Below are 22,629 nucleotides of genomic sequence, written 5' to 3'. Positions count from 1 at the left end.
GGGTGTTTTCCCACCTAGTGAAAGGTCATGGGATGGATTCCCAGTCAGGACACATGCCTGAGTTGCGGTTTCAGTCCTTGGTTGGGGCATGTGCAAGAGGCAACCGATTGATGTTTCTTGATGTTTCTAGATCGGTGTTTCTCTCTCCTTCTCTCCCTCTCCCCTTTCTAAAAATAAATAGATAAAATCTTTTTGAAAAAGTAGTCACTATGAAGAGAAAGAAAAGGCAAAATGGGAGAAAATATTTGTAAAATACCTGATAAAGGATTAAGAATTCAGAATATGTGAACTACAACTCAAACGACTTTGCTGAAAAGTGGGCAAAGAACTTGCAGAGACATTTCTCCAAAGAGGATATGCAAATGACCAATAAGACACTCAAAATTGCTAATCATTAAGTAAATGCAAATCAAAACCACAGTAAGATGCATCTTCACACCAATTAGATTGTCTTTATTTTAAAAAATGGAGAAAATAGCCCCAGGTGGTGTAGCTCAGTGGATCGAGTGCTAGCCTGTGAACCAGAGGGTTACTGGTTTGATTCCCAGTCAGGGCACATGCCTGGGTTGGTGGCCAGGTCTCCAGTAGGAGGCACTTGAGAGCCAACCACACATTGATGTTTCTCTCCCTCTCTTCCTCCCTTCCCCTTTCTCTAAAAACAAATAAATACAATTTTTAAAAAAGACAAGTAAATCATGGTATTTTGGATTGTAACAGCAATACTTCGGCTAGAAAAACTTGGGGAAAAACAGAAAAGAAGAAAAACAATCACCCATAATTGTACCACTTGGGATACATGTTTTCATTTGATCACATTTATTTTCAATTACTCTCACCTTGTCAGTAAAAATGATGGTCAGTTTCTACTACTTCCTAAATAGCTGGTACAATAGCACTCACTCATTTCTTGGTGAAATGTTGGTGCTCACAAACAGAAAAGAAATAAAGTTCACCAAATAGTGAAAACCATAGCTACCTGGTAGGCCTTCTGTTGCAAAGCTTTTCCTCAGCAGCACAGTACTTCCCAGGCCATGACCACATTGTGGGAGCAGCTGCTGGCAAGAGCACAGGGAACCAGGGTCAGCAGGCCAGGCTTTTAGCTACAGTTTGATGGAAAGTATATAAAAAGTCTTACAGGTCTGGTCATTCTCATGCTTTACACTGAGCCTGAGAGTACCATCCCATTTAGCCACTGTTTAATCCATCTGGATGGATTCATCTCGTCTCCACTTTCAGTCAGTTCTGTCCACTGACTACCTCAGGACCTTGCAAAAGGAGCTCTGGCTACAGGTCCCTGAGGTAGACAAAGATGCCCCCACACCACACTAGGAGCTGCCTCTGCTGAGTTTGCCTGAAGACCCACCTTGCTTACAGTCTGAAGGCAGTTGCCCTCAGGTTGTGGTGTTTACAAGAAAGCAGGGCAAGCATTTGAAGTGGCCACAGGCTGCAGCTTCTACAGAAGATGCTAGTACATTCCTGAATTCCAGGAAATTTGCTGGGCTAGGCCTGGATTGCTCCCTCAGAGAAACCTTCAATGATCAGAAGGAAGAGGAAAAGACTCAATGGTTTGGCAAGGAGTGGGGCAACCTGATAGAGAAAGTTCATAAGCATTTCATTGTCCTCTGCCTTGAATTCTGGAAAGAGATTTATTTGCTTTCCTGATTGAAAATGGGATATTATTTAAATGTGGCATGAAAATTGCACTGCAGAGAGTGGCTTTAGATGGCACGAAATCCTTCAATTGGCCCATCCTTTGCCTGTATATATTTAAAGCTCAAAACCAGTAATCCTGTTTTGCCAGAATTATTTTGATTGTGAAATATGTAAGCAGTGGCGGTGAAATAATGACACTGGTCTTTCTCCTTAAACACAGTGGAATTTCACATGCAAACAAGTGCTGTCCTTTGAATGGTTACCACTATAGGAGGCCACAATTCCTCCCTAATGTCATTGATCAAAACACAGGGAATTTCCCACAGAATGTGGTAATGGGTCATGTAGATTACCAAGGCCCGTACTATATAGTCCTGTCTCATATGCATGTATGTATGTATGTATGTATGTATGCATATATATATATATATATATATATATATATATATATATATATATTTTCAATTTCATTTACTTAAGAGAGGGAGAGAAACACTGATGTGTGGTTGCCTCTCGTGTACCCCCAACTGGGGACCTGGCCCGCAACCCAGGCATGTGCCCTAAGTAGGAATTGAACTGGCGACCCTTTGAGTCATAGGTCGGCACTCAATCCACTCAGATACACCAGCCAGGGCTATATTTATTTTTATCATTAGATGAGTATCTGCTTTCTGATAGTAAAGGAAAACTATCATTGTTTTAAAAACCTGACTTCGGACAGCAAACTCAGAGTTATTAAGAACCACACCTAAAATAAAAGCAAAACTAAGAGGACAGCAAGATCAAGGAGCGGAACCACAGAAATGGAGATCACAGGGAGGGTTAGCAACAGGGGAGTGGGAGGAGGAGAAGGGGGGAGAAGGTACAGAGAATAAGCAGCATAGACAGTAGATAGAAAATAGATGGGGGAGGGCAAGAATAGCATGGGAAATATAGAATCTAAAGAACTTGAGACACATGGTCATAAACTAAAGGGGGGTAACAGTGGGGATGGGGATGCAGGGTGGAGGGGAATGAAGGGGGGAATGGGACAACTGTAATGGCATAACCAATAAAATATATTTTTAAAAAACCTGACTTCTAATGGTTTAATTGCATTTCTCTTAAGTCTACAATGACATCTTTGTAGCTATCTGCCTTTCCCCCATTTCCCTTGTTAGAGAGGTCCAGTCATTTTAAGCTAAAAGGCTTAGTTAGGCTGGGGCTTCACATAGTTTATTGAAATCTCTGGAATTTTTACACATTTTGTGTAAAAAGTTGGAAAAGGATTTCTCTCTTATTTTGGAGTAGTATGTCATGAACACAGAAAGTGCTCAATAAATATTTCTTAGTGGCTGTGTCTTGGATTTTTGAACAGTAGTCCCAAGTTCTTTGTACTGCGAAGTTTATCTTACATTACTTGGAACACTGTTACTATCAGAAATCAACAGTATGAATCCCATGTGGAAGGAGAAAAAAATAGAAAAGAGGTGGAGGAACATTAAAATGGTAACAGTAGTCATCTTTGGATGATGGGATTCTAAGTGACTTTTATTTTCCTTCTTAAATTTCTAGATTAAAAATTCTTTTTTCCTACATCCGAGTAGAAGTTTCATTTTTCCAGTTCTTCTAGTTTTTTTAAATTGAATAAATTTTGACCTGTAACATTGTGTATATTTAAGGTGTATAAGGAGCTACTTTGATGCAATTATGTATTGTAATATGATAGCCAGTGTAGTAATATTTATCACATTACATGATTAGAATGTTATTTTCCGTATTCATCATAGCATGCATTAGATCTCTAAAGCTTATTTACTACTCATTACAAATTTGTACCCTTAAACACCATGACTATTATCCCCACTCCCAGCCCCGAATTAAATTTTTTTCAGTGAACATGTGATGCTTTTATAATAAAACGAAAACCATTATATCTTACATAAAAATAATGTAACTTGTTTATATGAAGTAAATAAGGCAGTAGTAAGTCTTACACTTTCTTGGGTCACACAGTCCTTTGAAATTTTGGAATGCCCCGGCGCCTTTTCCTACAAAGGCAAAATAATTAAATTTACATATAATTTCAGAATTCCATATCCCAGGTACCTCATCCAAGGAATCGGCTAAGACCCCAGATTAGGAGTCACTTTCAGAATGGAGATAGTGGCACCCAAAAAGGGGTTGGCTTCCAAATGCAGACAGAAGTAAAGTTATGTGTGTGCTCTTAACATTAGTGTGGGGGCGTCTGATTCAGTAACACAGGCTTCACATCAGTCTATGCTAGTCAATCAGGGTGCCTTTGTAAGAGACTGGATTTCCCATTTGTAAAAGTGCCAGCTAGTGTCCCTTTCTTCTACAGGTCACAGGGAGCTAACCAGATACAAGTAACAGCCTTGGGGGTGGGACTGAGAGCCCAGCTCAGCCTAGGATTAGTGTCTGTGTAAATGAAGCACGTGACAGGATTTTCTCCAGCAGCTGCAAAGAAAAACAAGCAGGGTTGGCAGGGTTGGGGTGGGATTTGATTGGGGCGGGGTGGCTGTAGATGTGGTTCAGAATGATAAGGGGTTAGAAAGAGAGAGAGCTAGTAGCCATGAGGTCCAGGTTGATTGAGAATGAAAGCATGACAGAAATGTGCTATCATATTGAGGGAATGGATTTATTTTAGTCTAGCTGGAGAATGTACTGGGGAGAAGATGTAGAGATTGTTTTCTAGGAAAAGAATAGTTTTGTTCAGCCACTTGTTCTAGGTAGAGGCCTGTAGAGGCTGGGTTCTAACTGTGCCTCACGGTGGCATTTGCGATGGATGAGGGTTTGTTACCATTGCAAAATGCTTAGATCAGGGTTTGAGGTAGTACTTCTTGCTAGAGTATTTGCAAGGGCTTAGGATCAGCATTGCAAAATACTTAGACACCGGTGTGGGGGGGAAGTGCTTCATGCTAGTGTTTTTGGATATGTGTAATGGGAATACACTTTGGATTATTTTTAGGGATAGAAGCAAGGAAATGTACTTTTGGGCACATTCTTTTACACAGAGTAAATGTGAGTGGAGGGAGAGAAGGATAGGGAGGAGGCTGTTGAGGAGCAAGTTTGGCAATTGGGAGGGAAATGGTTACCGGCACAGATGGAGTTTTGCTTGAGTTACCAACTTTCTTTCTTGTTTAATTTCAGTGCCCAACCAACATGTTTTTCTACGTCCTGACGCTTTATGCTTTTTTTTTTCTTGTAGGTGTCCCTGGTTCTGTGAAAGTTTCATATATGACATTGTTAATTTACCAGAAGAGAAACTAATGGCTGATGATATGTTTTTTTTAAGATTTTATTTATTTATCTTTAGAGGGGAAGGGAAGGAGAGAGGGAGAGAAATAATCAATGTGTGTTTGCTTCTTGTGCGTCCCCTGCGGGGAACCGGCCTGCAACCCAGGCATGTGGCCTGACTGGGAATCCAACCGCGATCCTCAGGGTCGCAGGCCTGCGCTCAATCCACTGAACTACACCAGCCAGGGCTGATGATATATGTTTTGAGAGTGTTTAATAGCAGGGCTCCTTTGGGCTGCAACCCAGATATTTATATTTTAGTGAGTATTTTGTAGATTGGGGTCATCTTGAACAATTGGGAGAGGCAGAAAATCTTAATCCTGAAGGTTAGAAAGATACTGACAATGGATTTGTAGTTTGCTCATTCAGTCATTCAAGATAGAGTTGGGAGAGTTGGAGACAGAGCAGTGAATAAGATAAAGACTGCAATTATAGAGCTTTTATTCTAGCTGTAGGGGTGGGGAGAGGTAGAGAAGGAAATGGACAGGTAGTACATCTCAGCATTTTGTGATAGAGCTGGGTATGGGGAAGGAAGTACAGGTACTAGCTCTGGGTTTGAGGAGGCCAGTAGCAGTGGGTAGGCAGGAGTGGCCATTTATGCCTAGATAGATTGGCAGCTTATGGAGTCTTACTGTGGAGTTGTGGGGAGAACTATGCAGAAGTGTCAAGAGCAGCAAAGATGACATAATGGCCTATTAGGAGATCTGCCCACTGTGGTCAGGCTGGGGATGGAGGCCAGATCTTAGAAGCCTTGAACAGTTTGAGCTTTTTTTCTGCAGGCTATGGGAGCCATTAAAGGGGTTTAAACAAAGGAATACTGTGATCCAACTTATGTTTCATCAAAAGTTTAACCGTGTTACAATGGAATACTACACAGCAGAAAGAAAGAAGGAACCTCCTACCCTTCGTGACAGCATGGAAGGAACTGGAGAGCATTATGCTAAGTGAAATAAGCCAGGGGGAGAAAGATAAATACCATATGATCTCATCTGTAAGTGGAACCTAATGAACAAAACAAACATGCGAGCAAAATAGAACCAGAGACATGGAAATAAAGAACTAACTGACAGTGACCAGAGGTTCGGGGCGGAGTGTCGGGGGGGAAAGGGTGTAGTCAAGGAACATGTATAAAGGACCCACGGGCTAAGACAACAGGATGGGGGCGAGGATTGGATGTGAGAGGTGAGGTGCTATAGGGCAGGGAGAATAAGGGGGGAAATGGGGACAACTGTAATTGAACAATAAAAAGTTTTTTAAAAAAGTTTAACAGTGTTGGATCAAATTAGCCATTGAGAATGTGTTGGAAATACATTTAGTGCAGAGTGGCAGCTAATCTTTTCACAATGAAATGTTCAAGCTAATTTAGTCTCTGTCATACAAGGAAGATGCAAGTATTTCTCTCAAAGAAAGGCTCTTCATACACATATCTCCCACTTTATTTTCCTCAGTAGTTTTGTATGCAGCTCTAATGTATAGTTTTCCACAATTCAGAGTATTGCTCCTGGAAAATGTAGACAATGGGGCAAATTTTCAGCCTATGCTGTCATTTTATGGATTAATTTCCATTAGCGCTGACCTTTCTGGCTTTTTGTGCATAATAAACATGAGTAAAACATCTGTTCATGTCATTCCCGTGCTTAAAAACCTCTGTGGGCTCCCCATTGCTTACACTAGGAAACAGTCCAAACTCATGGCCTCGGCATACTGGGGTCCTCCCATAAACATGCCTTTTCGGCCTTCTCTTGGTCATTTCTCCCTTTTCTGTTCATCTTCAGAGTCCCTGAGCACATGCTGTTACTATTCCATGCTGTTATGCTCTCCTCTTGGTCTGGAATGCCTTTAATTCACTTTGCCTGCCATGAGCAATTTTTATTCAGTTCTTCAAGGCTAAGTGCACCTGCTGCTTCCTCTCTGAGCCTCCTTCACCAGAGAAATGAATTTATCCCTTACCTGCATCCCCATAGCACTCTCTGTCTCTTGTGCTAACTCTTACACAATCATCTTTTTTAAAAGATCATATTTATTTGTTTTTAGAGTGAGGGGAAATCAAACCACTGACCTTTTGATTCTCAATCCACTGAGCCGCACCAACCCAGGCCACAGACTTCTTTTAAATGGTAGCTCTGGTGATAGGACATTTGTCAATAGGGAGTGAATTGGCTTTAAAAAGGAAACAAAGGTTATAGACAGGGCAGCCATTTTTGTTAAAGGAAGAAGATGTATAAAAAAGCTGAATAGCCAAGGGATGGTTACTCAAGAGATGTTAGTCTGATTTAACGCCCTTTCCTATGAGTTGGGAGAGGCCAAGCTACAGGAGCTATAATGCAATGTGATCCTATAAAGCTGGATAATGTGGATAGGAAAGTGAGAGATGATTTCTGGATAAACAGGAGCTGGGGAAATAATTGAAACTTATTAAATAGGAGAGTAGATTCTGAACTTGATTACATATGGCTAAGCGTCTTTTTGTTGTTGTTGTTGTTGTTAAAACATCTTAGGAGTGATTATAGATCTGACACTGAGGTCAGTGGGCCCAGGATTCCTTAGGGCCAATAACACAGTAAAATGTGCAGCATGGTCAGAACGAACTTTGAGAGCCATCTGCTGTCTCACCTCATCAAAACACAGCCTAGCAGAAGGTGTGTCTGCTTAATCACGAGTGGGTAGATAGGATAAACATGGATCAGGTCACCATATACGATACCAAGAACTGGGGCACCTCCCATCATTTTAAAGGGGTAACCTTCAGAAAATCAAAGGAGCTATCCCTTGATTTTACTTTCAATAGCTTTTAGAATATATTATCTCATGAAGTAGTATAGGCTGGAAGTACTACTAGGTTCAAAAAAGGTGCAGAGAATTTCAATTAATGGCTAGATACAATATGTCCGATCATGGAAAATGAGAATATTTATAGAAAGATACATTTTTGACCCTTTCAAGGTTGATTTCAAAATGAGGCCAATCAGTTTTCTTCACTCTGTTATCAACAGCCAGTTAAGGGGATGGATATACCAGTGGTTGGATCCAATGTAGAAAATGATATGTGGCTGCTGAGGAGGTGTGTATTGTTGTGTGTGTTGAAATGGACACAAACGGGACTTTTAGGGTTTTTTTTGTTTTCATTGGGTGCTACGAATCTAGCTAGCTAAATCCACATACCTGTAGGGCATCAGTGCACTTTACATTTTGTTCTGCTTAAGAATGCAAAGTATGTTATGGTTGGTTCTGTTTATAAAATTCAGGAAAATGTCAATGAGATTTTTTTGTTGTTGTTTCAGTTTATAGTGGGCACCAAGATCCAAGGCAGGTTATACATTTGTTGACAGGCACACAAGGGGTACAATGTAATTTCTATTTGCATGAATGAATTATCTGCAATAATTTTGAATAATTTTGTATGTGAACTTCTGAAATTCTTCAATTTGTTAGAAAGTCATTATGTATAGTGAAGGTTCATTTTTTTCTATTTGTCTGTAAATGGTTTGCTAGAGCATAGAAACAGTGTTCTTTTGTTTCTCCCGTTGACTTTTTAAAAATATTGTATTTATTTATTTTTAGAGAGCGGGGAAGAGAGGGAGGGAAACATCAGTGTTGCCTCTCACATGCCCCCACTGGGGACCTAGCCTGCAACCCAGGCATGTGCCCTGACTGGGAATCGAATTGGCGACCTGTCAGTTCACAGGCCGGCATTCAATCCATTGAGCCACACAACCAACCCAGGGCAGTGTTTTTCTATTCTTAAAAAAGTGCTTTGTCATTTTCTGAATAAGTTCAAGACTTTCTTTTTCCTTTTGTGTTATCTTTGAGTCATTTAAATGCTCATTAGCCCAGAGTGAACACAAAAGGTCCGAAATGATTGAATTCAAATCAGTTTTCCTACTTGTCAGCCAGCATTTGAGTAAAGTTACAAGTACTGCTTAAAATGAAGTTTTGGGGTATAGAGTTAATCGAAATTTTATTTATTGTTTAGTAGATAATCTAGGTTATTTACATAGTATTTGAGTTGGCTGTGAAAAGTATTTGTTAACCGAATTGGAACTAATATAATGTGTATACAGACTTATTTATTTGATGACTTTTAAAAATTAAGTCCGTTGTAGGTTTTGAAAAATATTCCTTCAGTTTATAAAAATAGCTAAGTAGACTAGGAAAAGGTAAGTAATTTGGCATTTAAAAAGATTTGCTCCCAACAACTGCAGTTTGATTCCCAGTCAGGGCACATGCCTGGGTTGCAGGCCAGGTCCCATCAGGGGACACACAAGAGGCAACCATACATTGATATTTCTCTCCCTCTCTCCTTCTCTTCCCCTCTAAGGATAAATAAATAAAATTTAAAAAAAAAAAAAAGGTTTGCTCCCTATGCAGAAACTCTGAAGAGGAAAAAATGTTTTATTTTTTTTCTCAGCGTTTTCATGTTAGATTTGAATCTTATTTTGGTGATTGTTACAACAGTAAATTGTTCCTAAATAAAACCTGGGATCTGAAAATTAATTATGAAAACCTTAACAATGACTTTTCCCTCTCTCCTTACATGCTGCCATTGTTTGTATTACTTGGCTGCTTATCCCTCATGAGCCACAGAAACTTCTGGCTTTGTAGTTCTCATATCTCTCTTCTAGGTTGTGTGGAGAGGACCGAGATGGATTAGACATAGTCTGCTGACAATATTTTACTGTTTTTTTTTTGTAATTTTATCCTTACCCACTTGAATTTGAATCTGCCACCTCCATCCCCCAAAGTAAAAGACCTAAAAGTGCTAATCCCTAGTCATCGATAGCAAATGCTAAACTGGAAGTTACAGTTTAGAAATGCAAAATTCCTTATCCAATTACATTAGAAGCTCTGTAAGCTAGTTCCACGTCTTCAGGGCGATGAGAAAGCAAGATCTCAGTTTGACTAAAATGATTGGCTATTTGAGGAAGCTTTAGCAAATCCTAAAATGCAAAGTCCATTCAAAGAAATGAAACACAGTAGGAGTGAGGGTGGGGAAATGTTTTGTTTCTAAGTTCATTGTACACAGGTTTATGTGTATCATGGTTAAGGGCACTGACTCTGGAGTCTATCAGATACAGGTTTGAATCCCACCTCCACTAATATGTGACATTAGATCTACCTGAGCCTCAATTTCCTCATCTGCAAAATGGGCATAATAATTTCCTTTGCAGGGTTTTTGAAAGAAGTGAGATAATAAATATAAAATGCTGCCCTGGCTGGTATATAGCTCAGTGGATTGAGCACAGGCCTACGAACCAAACAACCATGGTTCCATTCCCAGTCAGGGCACATGCCTGGGTTACAGGCCAGTTCCCAGTAGGGGACGCACAAGGGGCAACCATACATTGCTATTTCTCTCCCTCTCTCCTTCCCTTCCCATCTGATACATAAATAAAAGTAAAATTAAAAAAGTAGTTATATTTATTTAAAAAATAAAATGCTTAACTTTGTATATAGTAATGGTCAATGTAAGGGGTAGAGAAAGCACAAGGCACACTATTTCTCCCTCCAAATGATTACAAGCCTCCTAAGGAGGCTAATGAGCAAACTACCCACAAAGCAGTCCTGTGCTATATATGAGTAAGTGCCACAATAGTCAGTAAAGACAATACAAAGGCTGTAGGGGAGGGAGATTGGTGGTGGGTGGGCTGCCAGAGGAAGAATATAAACCAGAGTGTGGATTAGGAATAAGCATAACCCAATGGTCTCATGAAGTAAGATTTTTCCCCTTAGTTAGCTTTAAGAAAGGTCAGCATCTTGAATGAAATTTGTATGTGGGTTTTCATGCCAACATTTGCCCTGATAAACAGTCTTCATTAAAACCTATTCATGTTATTTTGCCAAGTGGTGTTGTTCTAATTAAAAAGATGGCTTTTCCTCCACTAGCATCATCATCAGATTATAGTAATTCAAGGCTTTTTCAGTACTTGGGGTTCCTATTGGGAAAGAGGGAAAGAAATGAGCTCACGAAAGTAATCGTATACTTTAGAAAAAAAAGGGTCATAACAAAGTCAAATACTGTTTGTTTGAACATTATGAAAAAAGTTCCATAGAGTTACGGTTTGTTGCCAGGCTGTGTGGGGTCTTTCTCAAGAAATGTCTAGTCTACACTTGTGACATTTCTCATTTATGTTGGAGCTTAAGTTCTGCTGTGCCTAATCCTCCTGCACCACTCTCCACAGTTATCTAGTCTCTGACCTCATGGAGTTTTTCAATAAAGGTAGAAGATGAAGTGAAATGATCAGGGAACACATATACTCATACTGGGAAATTCTTCTGATTGATATGGATGTGCATAGATGGGCCTGAACACTTTAGCATGCTAAAGCACTTGTGCATTCACTTTGTTGGAACAAGATGTGGCGGTGAGAGAATATGACAGATCATAGAAGCAAAGTGAGGCTTTAAGTTACCATACCTTTGGTGAGCAACTTGACTGTCTGGAGTTTATTTTCCTCCTCACTAGATTGTGTGAGCTTTTCCGGGGTACAGTCTGATTCTTTTTCATCTCTGCATTAACAGGCACCAACACAGGGCTTGGACCTTAGTAGGAACTTGATAAATTTGCCTTACACCAAACTTACTTTCTTTTGTGCTTTACCGGAAATTACAAGTCCCCGGTGGCCATTTTGAGTGTGAAGTGTTATTTTAAGATAACTCTGGTGGAGGAAGCGCTCCAAACTGTGCTACACACTGAAACAAAACAGGAGCTGAATCCCCAGAGGGTCTGGGGAAATCCCCAAGGAAGGGAGGCAGAAAAGTGATGGGAAGAAGAAACTCACTGAGTAACCCCCTCTTTTTGAGCATGTTACTTCTCTCCTAAGATTGTTATTTTCATTAATGATAGGTTCAGGTGCTCCTAAAACTGTAGTCTGACAGCAATACTGTGAAAATGAGCTCCTAACTTTTGGGCTAAATAATTATCTTTCTTAAACCAGCTGTTGCTGTGTTCCTTCTTGCACTAGAATTTAATTTGGTAAATTGAGCAGTGATGCTGGTGGTGATGCAGAATGATTTTTGAGTTGGCTTCTGCCCCACCACTAAATCTTCTGTGTGCTTGGTCTCCCTCCCAGTATGCTACAGGAGGGGGGTTCTGTGAAGACAGTGTTCACTTTAGACTCATAGAAGATACATTGTTAGAATTCTTAAGGAGAACTTGTCCCTAAAGTAAAAGATCTACCAATAAACTAATGACCTTGGGTGAAATATCTAAGCAGAAGTAACCCAGGCTTATTTTGCATTCTTGACAGAGAAATATCACACAATTATTGCTTTTTGAATGAGATTGAAAATATATGGTTAATTTTTTGATGATCGCGTACATAGGCTTGCTAGTTGTGTATTTTTAAATAGATGGGTGAATAACCACATGGCACATAAATACATACCTCTTTATATTAAGACTACCAGCTTGGTTTCATACTTGTTCAGGATGTACAAGAAGCACCACAAAATCATTAAGTCTAAGTACTTGATGCTGTTAGTAATTCCTAGTTAAGATCCTTGTTTCCTCTCCTGTGATTCAAGGAAAAGACTGTAACTGAATCTGTACTGATAAGTTTCCTTTTTCAGTGTCTGCCCTTTCACTCTATGTTAGAAATCAGAAAGTTACTTCAATTTGTAGAATCATGTTTTAGGGTTTACACATGGAAGAAGTCCACTTAGATTTGGCCTGAGCAAGCCTGGAAGAGTGCAGAGTGCACTGTATTGCAAACTGTGGGACAGAGATGATATTTTAAAGTTCATTTTAATAGAGATTAAGAAAACTGAAGTATTTTCTTTTATGGGGATGATATAAGTTTACTGTTTTGATAAATGTATTTCAATGAAGAAGAGATTTGGTTTGAAGAAAATATGAAATAATTTGAGAGTGCAGAAGATGTGCCAAAATTTTTGAAGATTGTATATGAATAAGTCAGGTTTGGGAAACATGCTAAGAAAAGAAAGAGAATCAGGAGTCGGAAGAGTTGAATTTGAATCCTGGTTCTGCTACTAAATGTAGACACGGCTGATCTTAAACATCTCAGCCAGTTTGTTCATGGATAAGTTGAAATGGTAGTATTTTCCTTGTTTGCTGGAATATTTTTTTGTGTGAACTAGAAGGAAGAGAGTATATTGAAAGTTTTTTTGGCGATTCACTCTTTAAATTTCATTTTTCAATTACAGTTGACCTTCAGTATTATTTTGTATTAGTTTCAGGTATACAGGATAGTGGTTAGACAATTATACGAAAGTGTTTTTACAAATATTTTATTTATTTATTTTTAGAGAGAGGGGAAGGGAAGGAAAGAGGGAGAGAACTATCAATGTGTGGTTCCCTCTTCTGCGCCCCCAACTAGGGACCTGGTCCTCAACCCAAGCAAGTGTCCTGACTGGGAATTGAACCAGTGACACTTTGGTTCACAGGCCAGCATTCAATCCACTGAGCTACACCAGCCAGGGCCAAAAGTGTTTTTTTTAAGACTTGGTAGTGATCTTCTAGCTAACAACAACAACAAACCTGAATAATATTACTAGCAAGTTATTGCAAGAGAGATTAGGATATCAGTGAATGCAAACTTTCAAAGGCAAATTGTTGCCCCCACCTATGGTGCAAACTGAGTAGGTTCCAAATTTCGGTTGATGGCTTTCTTGTCACTATATAGGAAGAGAGAATTCTGAAATATGTGCTTGCTTCTGTCCAGATTGCATAAATACTTTTGCATTTTACTTAAAGTTGCTACAGAACTGTATAGCAGTGCACACACAGGAGGGACTTTCTATTATTTGAGGATTTATAAAGTACCATTTATTACAAGATAATTTTCTTGAGATGTGAAAAAGCACCTTTTAGGCCAGTCTGTGTACAGAGTGGGAGGAAGGGAAAACCTGAGAGAATGACCCTTTTTATGTGTGGTAGAAGCTTTATTTATGGTACCCCTAATAATAAGTCTAATAATAAAATGATAAATAAGGAAGTTAGATAAGGGATATGTTCTAGACCGAAGGGCAGGTTCACCATTAAATCATAATTCAAAAAGTCAGAGGTTTTCCTTGCTTAGATACCAATAGAGTTATAAGAATCCTACTGCAAGGGAAATGGAGGGTTCAGTTCTTTGAGACTGACTCCCCCTGTAGCCCCTCCCACTGCTAGTTTGAATTCTGCTTTTAATGCCTGGGAAAAGGGTGGAGTTAAAAATGGGGATTGGACGCAGGGGTAGGGTGAGGATGGTGGTGGCTCAGCCCCTCCTCTTTTTCATCTTTAAAGATGAGTTCAGATTCACAGGCCTACATCTTCCATTAGGGGAAGTTTTGTAGGACCCAGAATAGCCACCTCAACCTTTTCGGCAGTTGAGCCCTGACCAGGGAAGTACAAATGAAAACCCAGAATGCTCAGTTTAATCAGTTTTAAATGAAATGTGAAACCTTGTATTGTATAACATGAATATATGGCTTTCAAAACACAGGGGGAACTGTGAGTTTCATTTTTAGAAGGCATATGCTGTGCATTTAAAGAAGTGATTCATTTTGACATAATGCTTTTCCATGTTGTTAGCTACATTACAATGCGGAAGGAACATTTTCTTTTTTTTTTTTTCTTTTTCAAAGTTTCTTGGAGAAGGTACCTGTGAAATTATTGTATGGAGAGATTAATAGATGATAATTCAACAGGTTAAACATTGAAATTTGAGGACTGTTTTTGCAATAGGTATTAGGAGGATGGTTGGCCTAAAAGGCAAGACTTTGAAATTATTTCCAGTGCCTAAGGCTTGCCTTCTTACATGGGACTTTATTCACTTAACTTCTCTGAGAAATTGATCAGAGTTTGAGTGTTACAGCCGGAAGCTGCAGTTGCAGTTTCCTTTCACTTAGATGCATGAGAATATGGTACATGTGACACAGTGCAGTCCACTTTTTCTATTAGGAAATCTCTGAGGTCCCCAAACAGGATTTTTTTTTTCTATTTTGACCAATTTTTCATGAGTACTCACAAACATGATAGGGGTGATCTGCTTGATTTGACTCATGGTTCTACAAATCCAAATTTAGGACATGAAATGAAGTATATATTTGTTAGGATTGTTTCCCCCAGCTTTTTTCAAGAATAATTGAAAAATTTAAAATGTACATATTTAGAGTATACAATGTGATTAATATACATACACATTGTGAAATGATTATCACAGTCAGTACATCCATCACAGCATAGTTACCTTTTTTGTGTGTATGGTGAAAACTTCTAAGATGTACTCTCTTAGCAACTTAAAAGTAGACTGTAGTCAGTGTGCTGTACATTCAATCCTCAGAACTTAATTCATCTTATAACTGAAAGTCTTCAACCAACATCTCTGCATTTTCCATCACTCTGCCCCTGTCAGCTGCCATTCTATCTTTTTTTAGATTCCTTATGTAAGTGATGTTACCGGACAACGATCTGGCCCTGAGTGGGTCTGTCCAGGGCCAGCAGGTGTAGTTGTGTGGGTTCTTGAATTCGTGCAGGAAAGATTTCAAAACACCAATCCAGGTGATTATAAGGGTATGTTTATGAGAGCTGGAGACAGTGAAACAAGGAAGGGCTCAACCACAGAAGCAACAGGAGAGCCCAGGTGGGGTTGCCTTAGCTCACTGGGAAGTCAGAGAAAAGGGGCCTTGGGGACAGGTTCAGGGGATCAGCCTGGGACAGCTCGTGTGGGGTCCCTTACAGTTCAGGAGATGCGTGCCTGTGGGGGAAGAAGAAGGGGAAGGGAATGGTACTGGCTGCTCCCCAGAAGGAGAGTGCTGGGTTTTTTGTCTTAGTTTTTAATCTCTCTCTTGTAGGCAGGAACCTTAGGGGAGCTCTCAGGGGAGGGTCTCAGAAGAATATCCATCAGCTCTCTAGGTGTGGCCTTTCAGGGTCACGGTCTCTGCTGATTGGTTAGTGCCAGGGCAGGGGGTTATTAGACATTGTAACTGGTCCTGGCATCACCCATCTGGTTTTGATGCTTTTCTGGGGCTGGAGCTGAAATGCAACTGAGGCCTAGATGTTATCTCTAGGAAGTGATTGCTCTGTCAGTTTTGTTCAGCCGCCTGCCTCAGTTTCCCTAATTCACTTGTCCTAGCTTACTGGCCTGTCTCAGTGGTAGCATATAGTATTCGTCTTTCTTTGTCTGGCTTATTTCATTTAGCACAAGGCCTTCTGGATTTACCAGTATTGTCACAAATGGCAGGATTTCTCCATTCTTGTGGCTGAATAATATTCCATTGTGTGTGTGTGAGACATTTGTTTATCCATTCATCTGTAGATGGACACTTAGTTGTTTCCATGTCTTGGCTATTGTGAATAGGGTTGTAATGATCATGGGAGTGCAGATGATATCTTTGAGATAGTGATTTTGTTTTCTTTGGATATAGACTCAGAAGTGGGATTGCTGGATCATATGGTAGTTCTGTGTTTAGTTTCTGGAAGAACTTCCATACTGTTTTTGTTAGAGTCTTTTAGACTTGTTGAACACTGATTCTCACTGGTTAGAGTGGTACACTCTAATCTTTCCATGTCAACTTACAGAGGAAGCTCTGAGATACCTTTCAGATATGCGATATAGCTGTGACTTAAGTGGGAATCAAGTTATAAAAATCATTATCAAAGGATTATGTGGGTACATTGTACTGCCTACTGCCTCAGATACTGTGTATGCAAATGTAAATATAACCCCTAATCCAAAATGATGTTTTATTTTGTGAATATATCTTTTTTGAGTTTTATTTTTATTGTGCTGTTTCTATTACCATTTAGTCCCTTTATTTCCCTTTCGCTCCCAGTATTAAGTTTTAATATATGTTAAATTCATTCAGTATGATGTTTTCATATATCTTAAATTCAAGTTTTCTTTATACAGTTTGCATTATAAATGTTTTTAAAAGATTTTATTTATTTTTACAGACGGGGAAGGGAGGGAGGGAGAGAGACATCAATGTATGGTTGCCTCTCGTGCGTCCCCTACTGGGGGGACCTGGCCCGTAACCCAGGCATGTGCCCTGACTGAGAATTGAGCTGGTGACCCTTTGGTTTGCAGGCCTGTGCTCAATACACTGAGCTACACCAGCCAGGATTATATTATAAAATTTTTAAGTAAAGTAATTTAATTCAAGTAAAATACTATTGAAAATCACTAATATATCCACCTTGGTTTAGCTTACTGTATTGAGATGTGGCTCAGGTTTAATCTGAATATCTCAAAGTTCATTGAAGAATTAGTGAATGTTCTAGGTGCTGGGATTATGGCAGTGAGCTAGTAAGGGATAATCACTGTTCTTAGATAGGCAGAGAGATAAAATTGATGGTATATCACATCCTGGTGAGTTCAGAGAAGGAAAAGATGATAGGAAGGGGAGGAAAGGTTACCAGAAGTGGAAAGAACAGCACATCTACAGAGGTTTGAATTCTAGCCCCGAAGATGGGCAAGGTACTTTACCAGAATTGATTTCAGGATTTCCTCATCTGAGGACAGAGATTAAACCTATTTCAAAGTGTTATTGTGAGTATAACATGAGAAAATACAGAGAAAGCACTTGACATGGTGCTTATACAAAGGGTTCAGTAAATGCTGTTAGCACTCTTATTAATAAATCATATTCTAGATTTCTCAGAGTCACTGACCCTGCTCCTTGTAACATTACATTTAGGCTAGGGCCCCACTATCAATGGTCAGGTCACTGGGAAATTCAACAGGGATCCACCAACTTTGCCACCTGGAACTCACCCTTTTCTACCCTGACCACTGGATCAAGCATCTATAATACCTGTGCTTGCCCCAGCAATGCTGGAACTTCGATATACCCGTTAGACAGTATGCCTGTTACTGAGCGGTCACATGAATGTTGAAACTTCCTCCCCTGCAGTTACCCAATAAATAATGAATATTCAGTAAATATCAATTGCTAGGCTTCCAAATATAGCACTTTAAAATTTTAAAAAAGATTTTATTTACTTATTTTCAGAGAGAGGGGAAGGGAGGGAGAAAGAGAGGGAGAGAAACATCAATGGATGGTTGCTTCTTGTGTGCCCCCTACTGGGGACCTGGCGTGCAACCCAGGCGTGTGCCCTGACTGGGAATTGAACCAGCAGCCCTTTGGTTTGCAGGCTGGCACTCAATCCACTGAACCACAACCGCTGGGATGAAATATACCATTTTTTGTTTTACTTTAAATTTAGTAAGTCTGTAGAAGACACAAGGATAAGCCGAATACAGTGCCATCTCTCCCTAATTCTTATTAGCAGAGAGGTCTGTGCATGTGTGTATGCTTGGTGTGTATTTAGTTGTGGAGAATATTTCTCCTGAGAAGTGTGTCCTTTAAGTGCTTATTACCATTTGTAATCCTTTCTTTTGTGAAACAGTTTGTCTTTAGCACATGGGGAGAAACTTACCTCTTATGAGTTTAACCATATTAACTTTGTTTTTGTCTCTTATTAAGGAGAAGACTAAAGTTGTTGAGCCTTTGGACTATGAGAATGTTATCACCCAAAGAAAAACCCAGATTTACAGTGACCCTCTCAGAGACCTGCTTATGTTTCCAATGGAAGATATATCTGTGAGTTCATAAGCTGTTTTTTAAGGAAAAAACCCTGCATTTGCCAAGCCAGTTCTTAAAGTAAGAATGTTTCTTGTCTTCCAGATCTCAGTGATAAGTCGTCAGCGCAGAACAGTACAGTCCACTGTACCAGAAGATGCTGAGAAAAGGGCCCAGAGTCTGTTTGTCAAAGAAGTAAGATCAAAGGCCACAGAAGAACATTCATCATATATTTAAAATATTCTTCCTTTAGTGTAAATGGAAAATAAAATTGCGGTCACTTTAACTGATCTACATAAGAAGTGTATATGATGTGATATAGAGGTTACAGCTTAAATACTGTCACAAGTAGCATGTGTTCTTACTCTTTTTCTTTTGGATTTGAATATCATCTGCACTTGGATTCAGTGTTCAAGAGAGCATAAGAAATGGCATTTATGGCTGCCAATTCATTTAGGGAGGCTCAATACCCCCTAATCCCCAAAGGAAGATCCAAGTACCAACATTCTCAAGTGATTTTTGGAAGTCGGTCAGCTTATTGCCAAACTTTTAAAAAGTGGCTATATGTCTACTTTTCCTATATGTAAAGTTACAGATTTCCTCTTTTCTTTCAGTGTATTAAAACCTACAGCACAGATTGGCATGTAGTAAACTACAAATACGAAGAATTCTCTGGGGACTTTCGAATGTTACCATGGTAAGTCCAGAATTCAAGGGAAGCCTTGAAAAGGAGAATTATTAAACATTTTACCTTTTTTTTAACCACCTGTGAAACTTCTTAGTTATAATTTATGATACAGAAAAAACCTCAAACAGCATATTTCATAAATGCAGTATTTGTGGTAACTGAATGTTTTAACTTTGCTCACTGAAATTCTTTCCGAAATGTACAAGTTCACTTTTTGGCTTTGATGTATCTATATTGACCATAAAGTCATCTTTATTTGACTCTGCATACTATAGTGAGCATTGTCCAGTGGTGTCAATGAAAAAGCTCAAAGATATTTGGCTCAATTTGATGACTCCAGATATCTTTTGACAGAAGTACATCTCTTCCCATTAAGTTGAAGGGCCGCTGTGAGCACACTGGTCCAGGAGCCAGACTGTCAGGGTTCAATCTTATTTCTACCGCGTACTAGCTAGAGGTGATTTTAGGCTACTCACTGTGTTTGAGGTCTCACTTTTCTTCCTTTTCCTTTTTAAAAAAAATATTTATCTATCTATCTATCTATCTATCTATCTATCTATCTATCTATCTATCTATCTATCTATCATCTTTAGAGGGGGAGGAGAGAGGGAGAGAAACATCGATGTATGGTTGCCTCTAGTGCATCCCCTGCTGGGAACTGGCTTGCAACCCAGGCATGTGCCCTGACTGGGAATTGAACCGCAATCCTCTGGTTTGCAGACCTGCGCTCAATCTGCTGAGCTACACCAGTCAGGGCTTTTGCTTTTCTTCCTTTTCTTATCCATAGCACTACCAACCTCAGAGGATAGCTTCAGATAAAGGTTAGGAGAAATATGGTTTTTTTTTAGCCTGTTTTAGAAAACAGATTTGAAAAAAACATCCTTACCTGAGGATATGTTATATTTTTAGAGAGAGAGAGGAAGCGGGGAGAGAGGAGGGGAGAGAAACACTGATACATGAATATGAGAGAAAAATCAATTGGTTGCCTCCTGTATGCTCCCTGACCTGGAATTAAACCTGCAACCTACGTATCTACTCTGAATAGGGAGCAAACCTGTAACCTTTGGGTGTATGGGAAGACGCTCCAACCAACTGAGCAACCTGGCCAGGGTTGTGTAGCCTTTTAGTTTTCAAAGCCCTTTCCCAAAAGAGAAAAATGAGTCCTAAAGATGCCCTGTAAAACTGAGTTCTAAGATGACCAATCCAAGGTCATACATCAAACAGATGAAAGAGCTTGAATTACACTAGGTTGCTTTTCCACCTAGAAAAAGATACGGTTCTACCACCAGTAACAGCTCTGGCACACATTCCTTGACGATGCCCTTCTCTGACAAAGTATCTGGGCTTAGTTATATCTTTGCTGCCGGCTGCACATGTGGGAGTCCTTTATATAAAGGGGGAGTGTAAGTTTAGTCAGAGGGCAGAATCTGAGTTTGGAAGGGAGAAAAGAATCTCTCCTCTTCAAGTCTTGGCATTTTCTTGGTTGTGAAAGAAACAAGCCTGTTGATCTTGTTTTGTTTTATTTTATCTGTTCTTCTCAGTGCCTAAGACAATTCTCTTGCATTTTCAGCAAATCTCTGAGGCCAGAAAAGATTCCCAATCATGTATTTGAAATTGACGAGGACTGTGAGAAAGATGAGGTAAAGATTGGGGCCACTGCATTGGTTTCTTCAAGGTCACTTCTGAGACAGATTTCCTTAAGAGGAGGAAAACAATTGGTTTTGAATGATCTGTGGCCAATTTTCAAACTAATGAGTGTTTTTTTAAAAATTAAAAAAGTTGTTGCATTCCCAAGTGGAGTCGAGGAAAAAACCAGTTGAAATGTGCTATGATTTGTATATAGACATGTTTTTCCACCTGTTGGATATGCTTGTGGAGTAGCTTTTCCCACACTGCGCATGTGGTTTGGTGATTCATCTGGACTCTCCTGCCTGATAGATCCCTCAAGGGACAGATGGCCCGGATGTTTGTGACATTTTGAGGGGCAATTTGCCTGTTTACATAATGCAGAAGACTTTCCCAGATGACAGCTCGTATGATTAAGTAAATATTGAGTGCCTACTATGTGCATAGCACAGAGCCTTTCATTCAGTTACTGACAATTTCAAGGGAAATTAGGCATCTTTGCAGAGGGAGGGGAACTTTATGCTTTAATTCAAAACTGGGGCTGGGCCTCCCAGTGTCTGATTAGATGCCTGGCTGTTGTTTCACTGATGGTTTTTGCTCTTTTCAGGATTCATCATCTTTATGTTCTCAGAAAGGTGGTGTGATAAAACAAGGCTGGTTGCATAAAGCGAATGTAAATAGCACCATCACAGTTACCATGAAGGTAAGAAGTAGTTACAGTATTTCATATTTTAATGATATTCTTATGAGTAGCCTGTTTGGAAAGAATATTTCCTTTTTAAGAATTTTACAATGGACCCTAGCAAAAATATCTTTAATGAGAGGATTCTCACATATGTGTGGAATTTTAAAAATCCGAAACCTCAGGATGAATTTAGAAGTATAACTTTTTAAAGGAACATAATTATTATCTTCTGAATCAGGAAGTTGAAAAAGGGTGCCAGTGGAATAAAGAATTGCTTTGACACAAAAGTACATGAACGTTTCTTTTACTTTTCAATTACACTTTACATTTAATATTATTTTGTATTAGTTTCAGGTGTACAGCATAGGGCGGGGGTGTCAAACTCATTTTCACCAGGGGCCACATCAGCTTGGTGGTTGCCTTCGAAGGTCTGAATGTGATTTCAACTTCTTAACAGTTAAGTAATAGTTACATTGACACAGTCTTAAATTATTTCAGCCCTTTGAAGGCAACCATGAGGCCGATGTGGCCCCCGGAGAAAATGAGTTTGATACTCCTGGCATAGTAGTTAGACAGTCATATACTTTACAAAGTGTTCCTCCTGATATTTCCAGCACTCACGTGGCACCATTCATAGACATTACAGTATTATTCACTATATTCCCTATGCTGTACTTTCTACCACCATGACTATTTTATAACTATCAATTTGTACTCCTTAATCCCTTCATCTCTTTTATCCAGCCCCTCAACTCCTCTCTCCTCTGGCCAAGGTTTCTATGTGGAAATAAATGTAATGCGTCAAGGGAAAATATATGGTTATGTAAGATGAGGTCTCTTGCGTCTGGTAACTTTTAGACTAGCTAGGTAAGAAACATACCAAAGTAACTACTACATAGAGCAGTACATTAGTACTGTCAGAACTAGAGAGTTTTTTTTAAGTTTGGTCAGAATATAGTGAGTTTGTGATAAAGGTAGAAACAGAGAGTTTAAATTGTGCAGGGCTCTGAATGTCTTAGACATGAAGTTATCTTTGTTTGGGAGGCTTTGAAGAGACATTATGTTCCGAAGGTAAGGGAGGGGATATTTTTGTTCAAGTTGGAGGTGTGTAGGTAAATACAGCTCGCCTCTTTGCACAACCACAGCAAAAACTGCA

At 39.5% G+C, this 22,629-nt stretch overlaps 1 protein-coding gene across 2 annotated transcripts in view; it reads left to right on the top strand.

Moving 5' to 3' along the window:
• Positions 1 to 22,629, top strand: part of DOCK11 (dedicator of cytokinesis 11) — a 198,562-nt gene that overhangs the window by 27,718 nt on the left and 148,215 nt on the right. For both annotated transcript variants that reach the window (XM_037146004.2, XM_037146003.2), the window contains exons 2-6: positions 18,379 to 18,495; positions 18,580 to 18,669; positions 19,089 to 19,171; positions 20,733 to 20,802; positions 21,396 to 21,491. In XM_037146004.2, the coding sequence (XP_037001899.2) occupies positions 18,379 to 18,495; positions 18,580 to 18,669; positions 19,089 to 19,171; positions 20,733 to 20,802; positions 21,396 to 21,491 (456 nt within the window). The remainder of the gene's footprint in view (positions 1 to 18,378; positions 18,496 to 18,579; positions 18,670 to 19,088; positions 19,172 to 20,732; positions 20,803 to 21,395; positions 21,492 to 22,629) is intronic.

Source organism: Artibeus jamaicensis, unplaced genomic scaffold, assembly GCF_021234435.1.
Source record: "Artibeus jamaicensis isolate MK-2021 breed Jamaican fruit bat unplaced genomic scaffold, CSHL_Jam_final scaffold_378, whole genome shotgun sequence".
NCBI classification, from domain to species: domain Eukaryota; kingdom Metazoa; phylum Chordata; class Mammalia; order Chiroptera; family Phyllostomidae; genus Artibeus; species Artibeus jamaicensis.
This window is presented reverse-complemented; position numbering and strand designations above follow the sequence as displayed.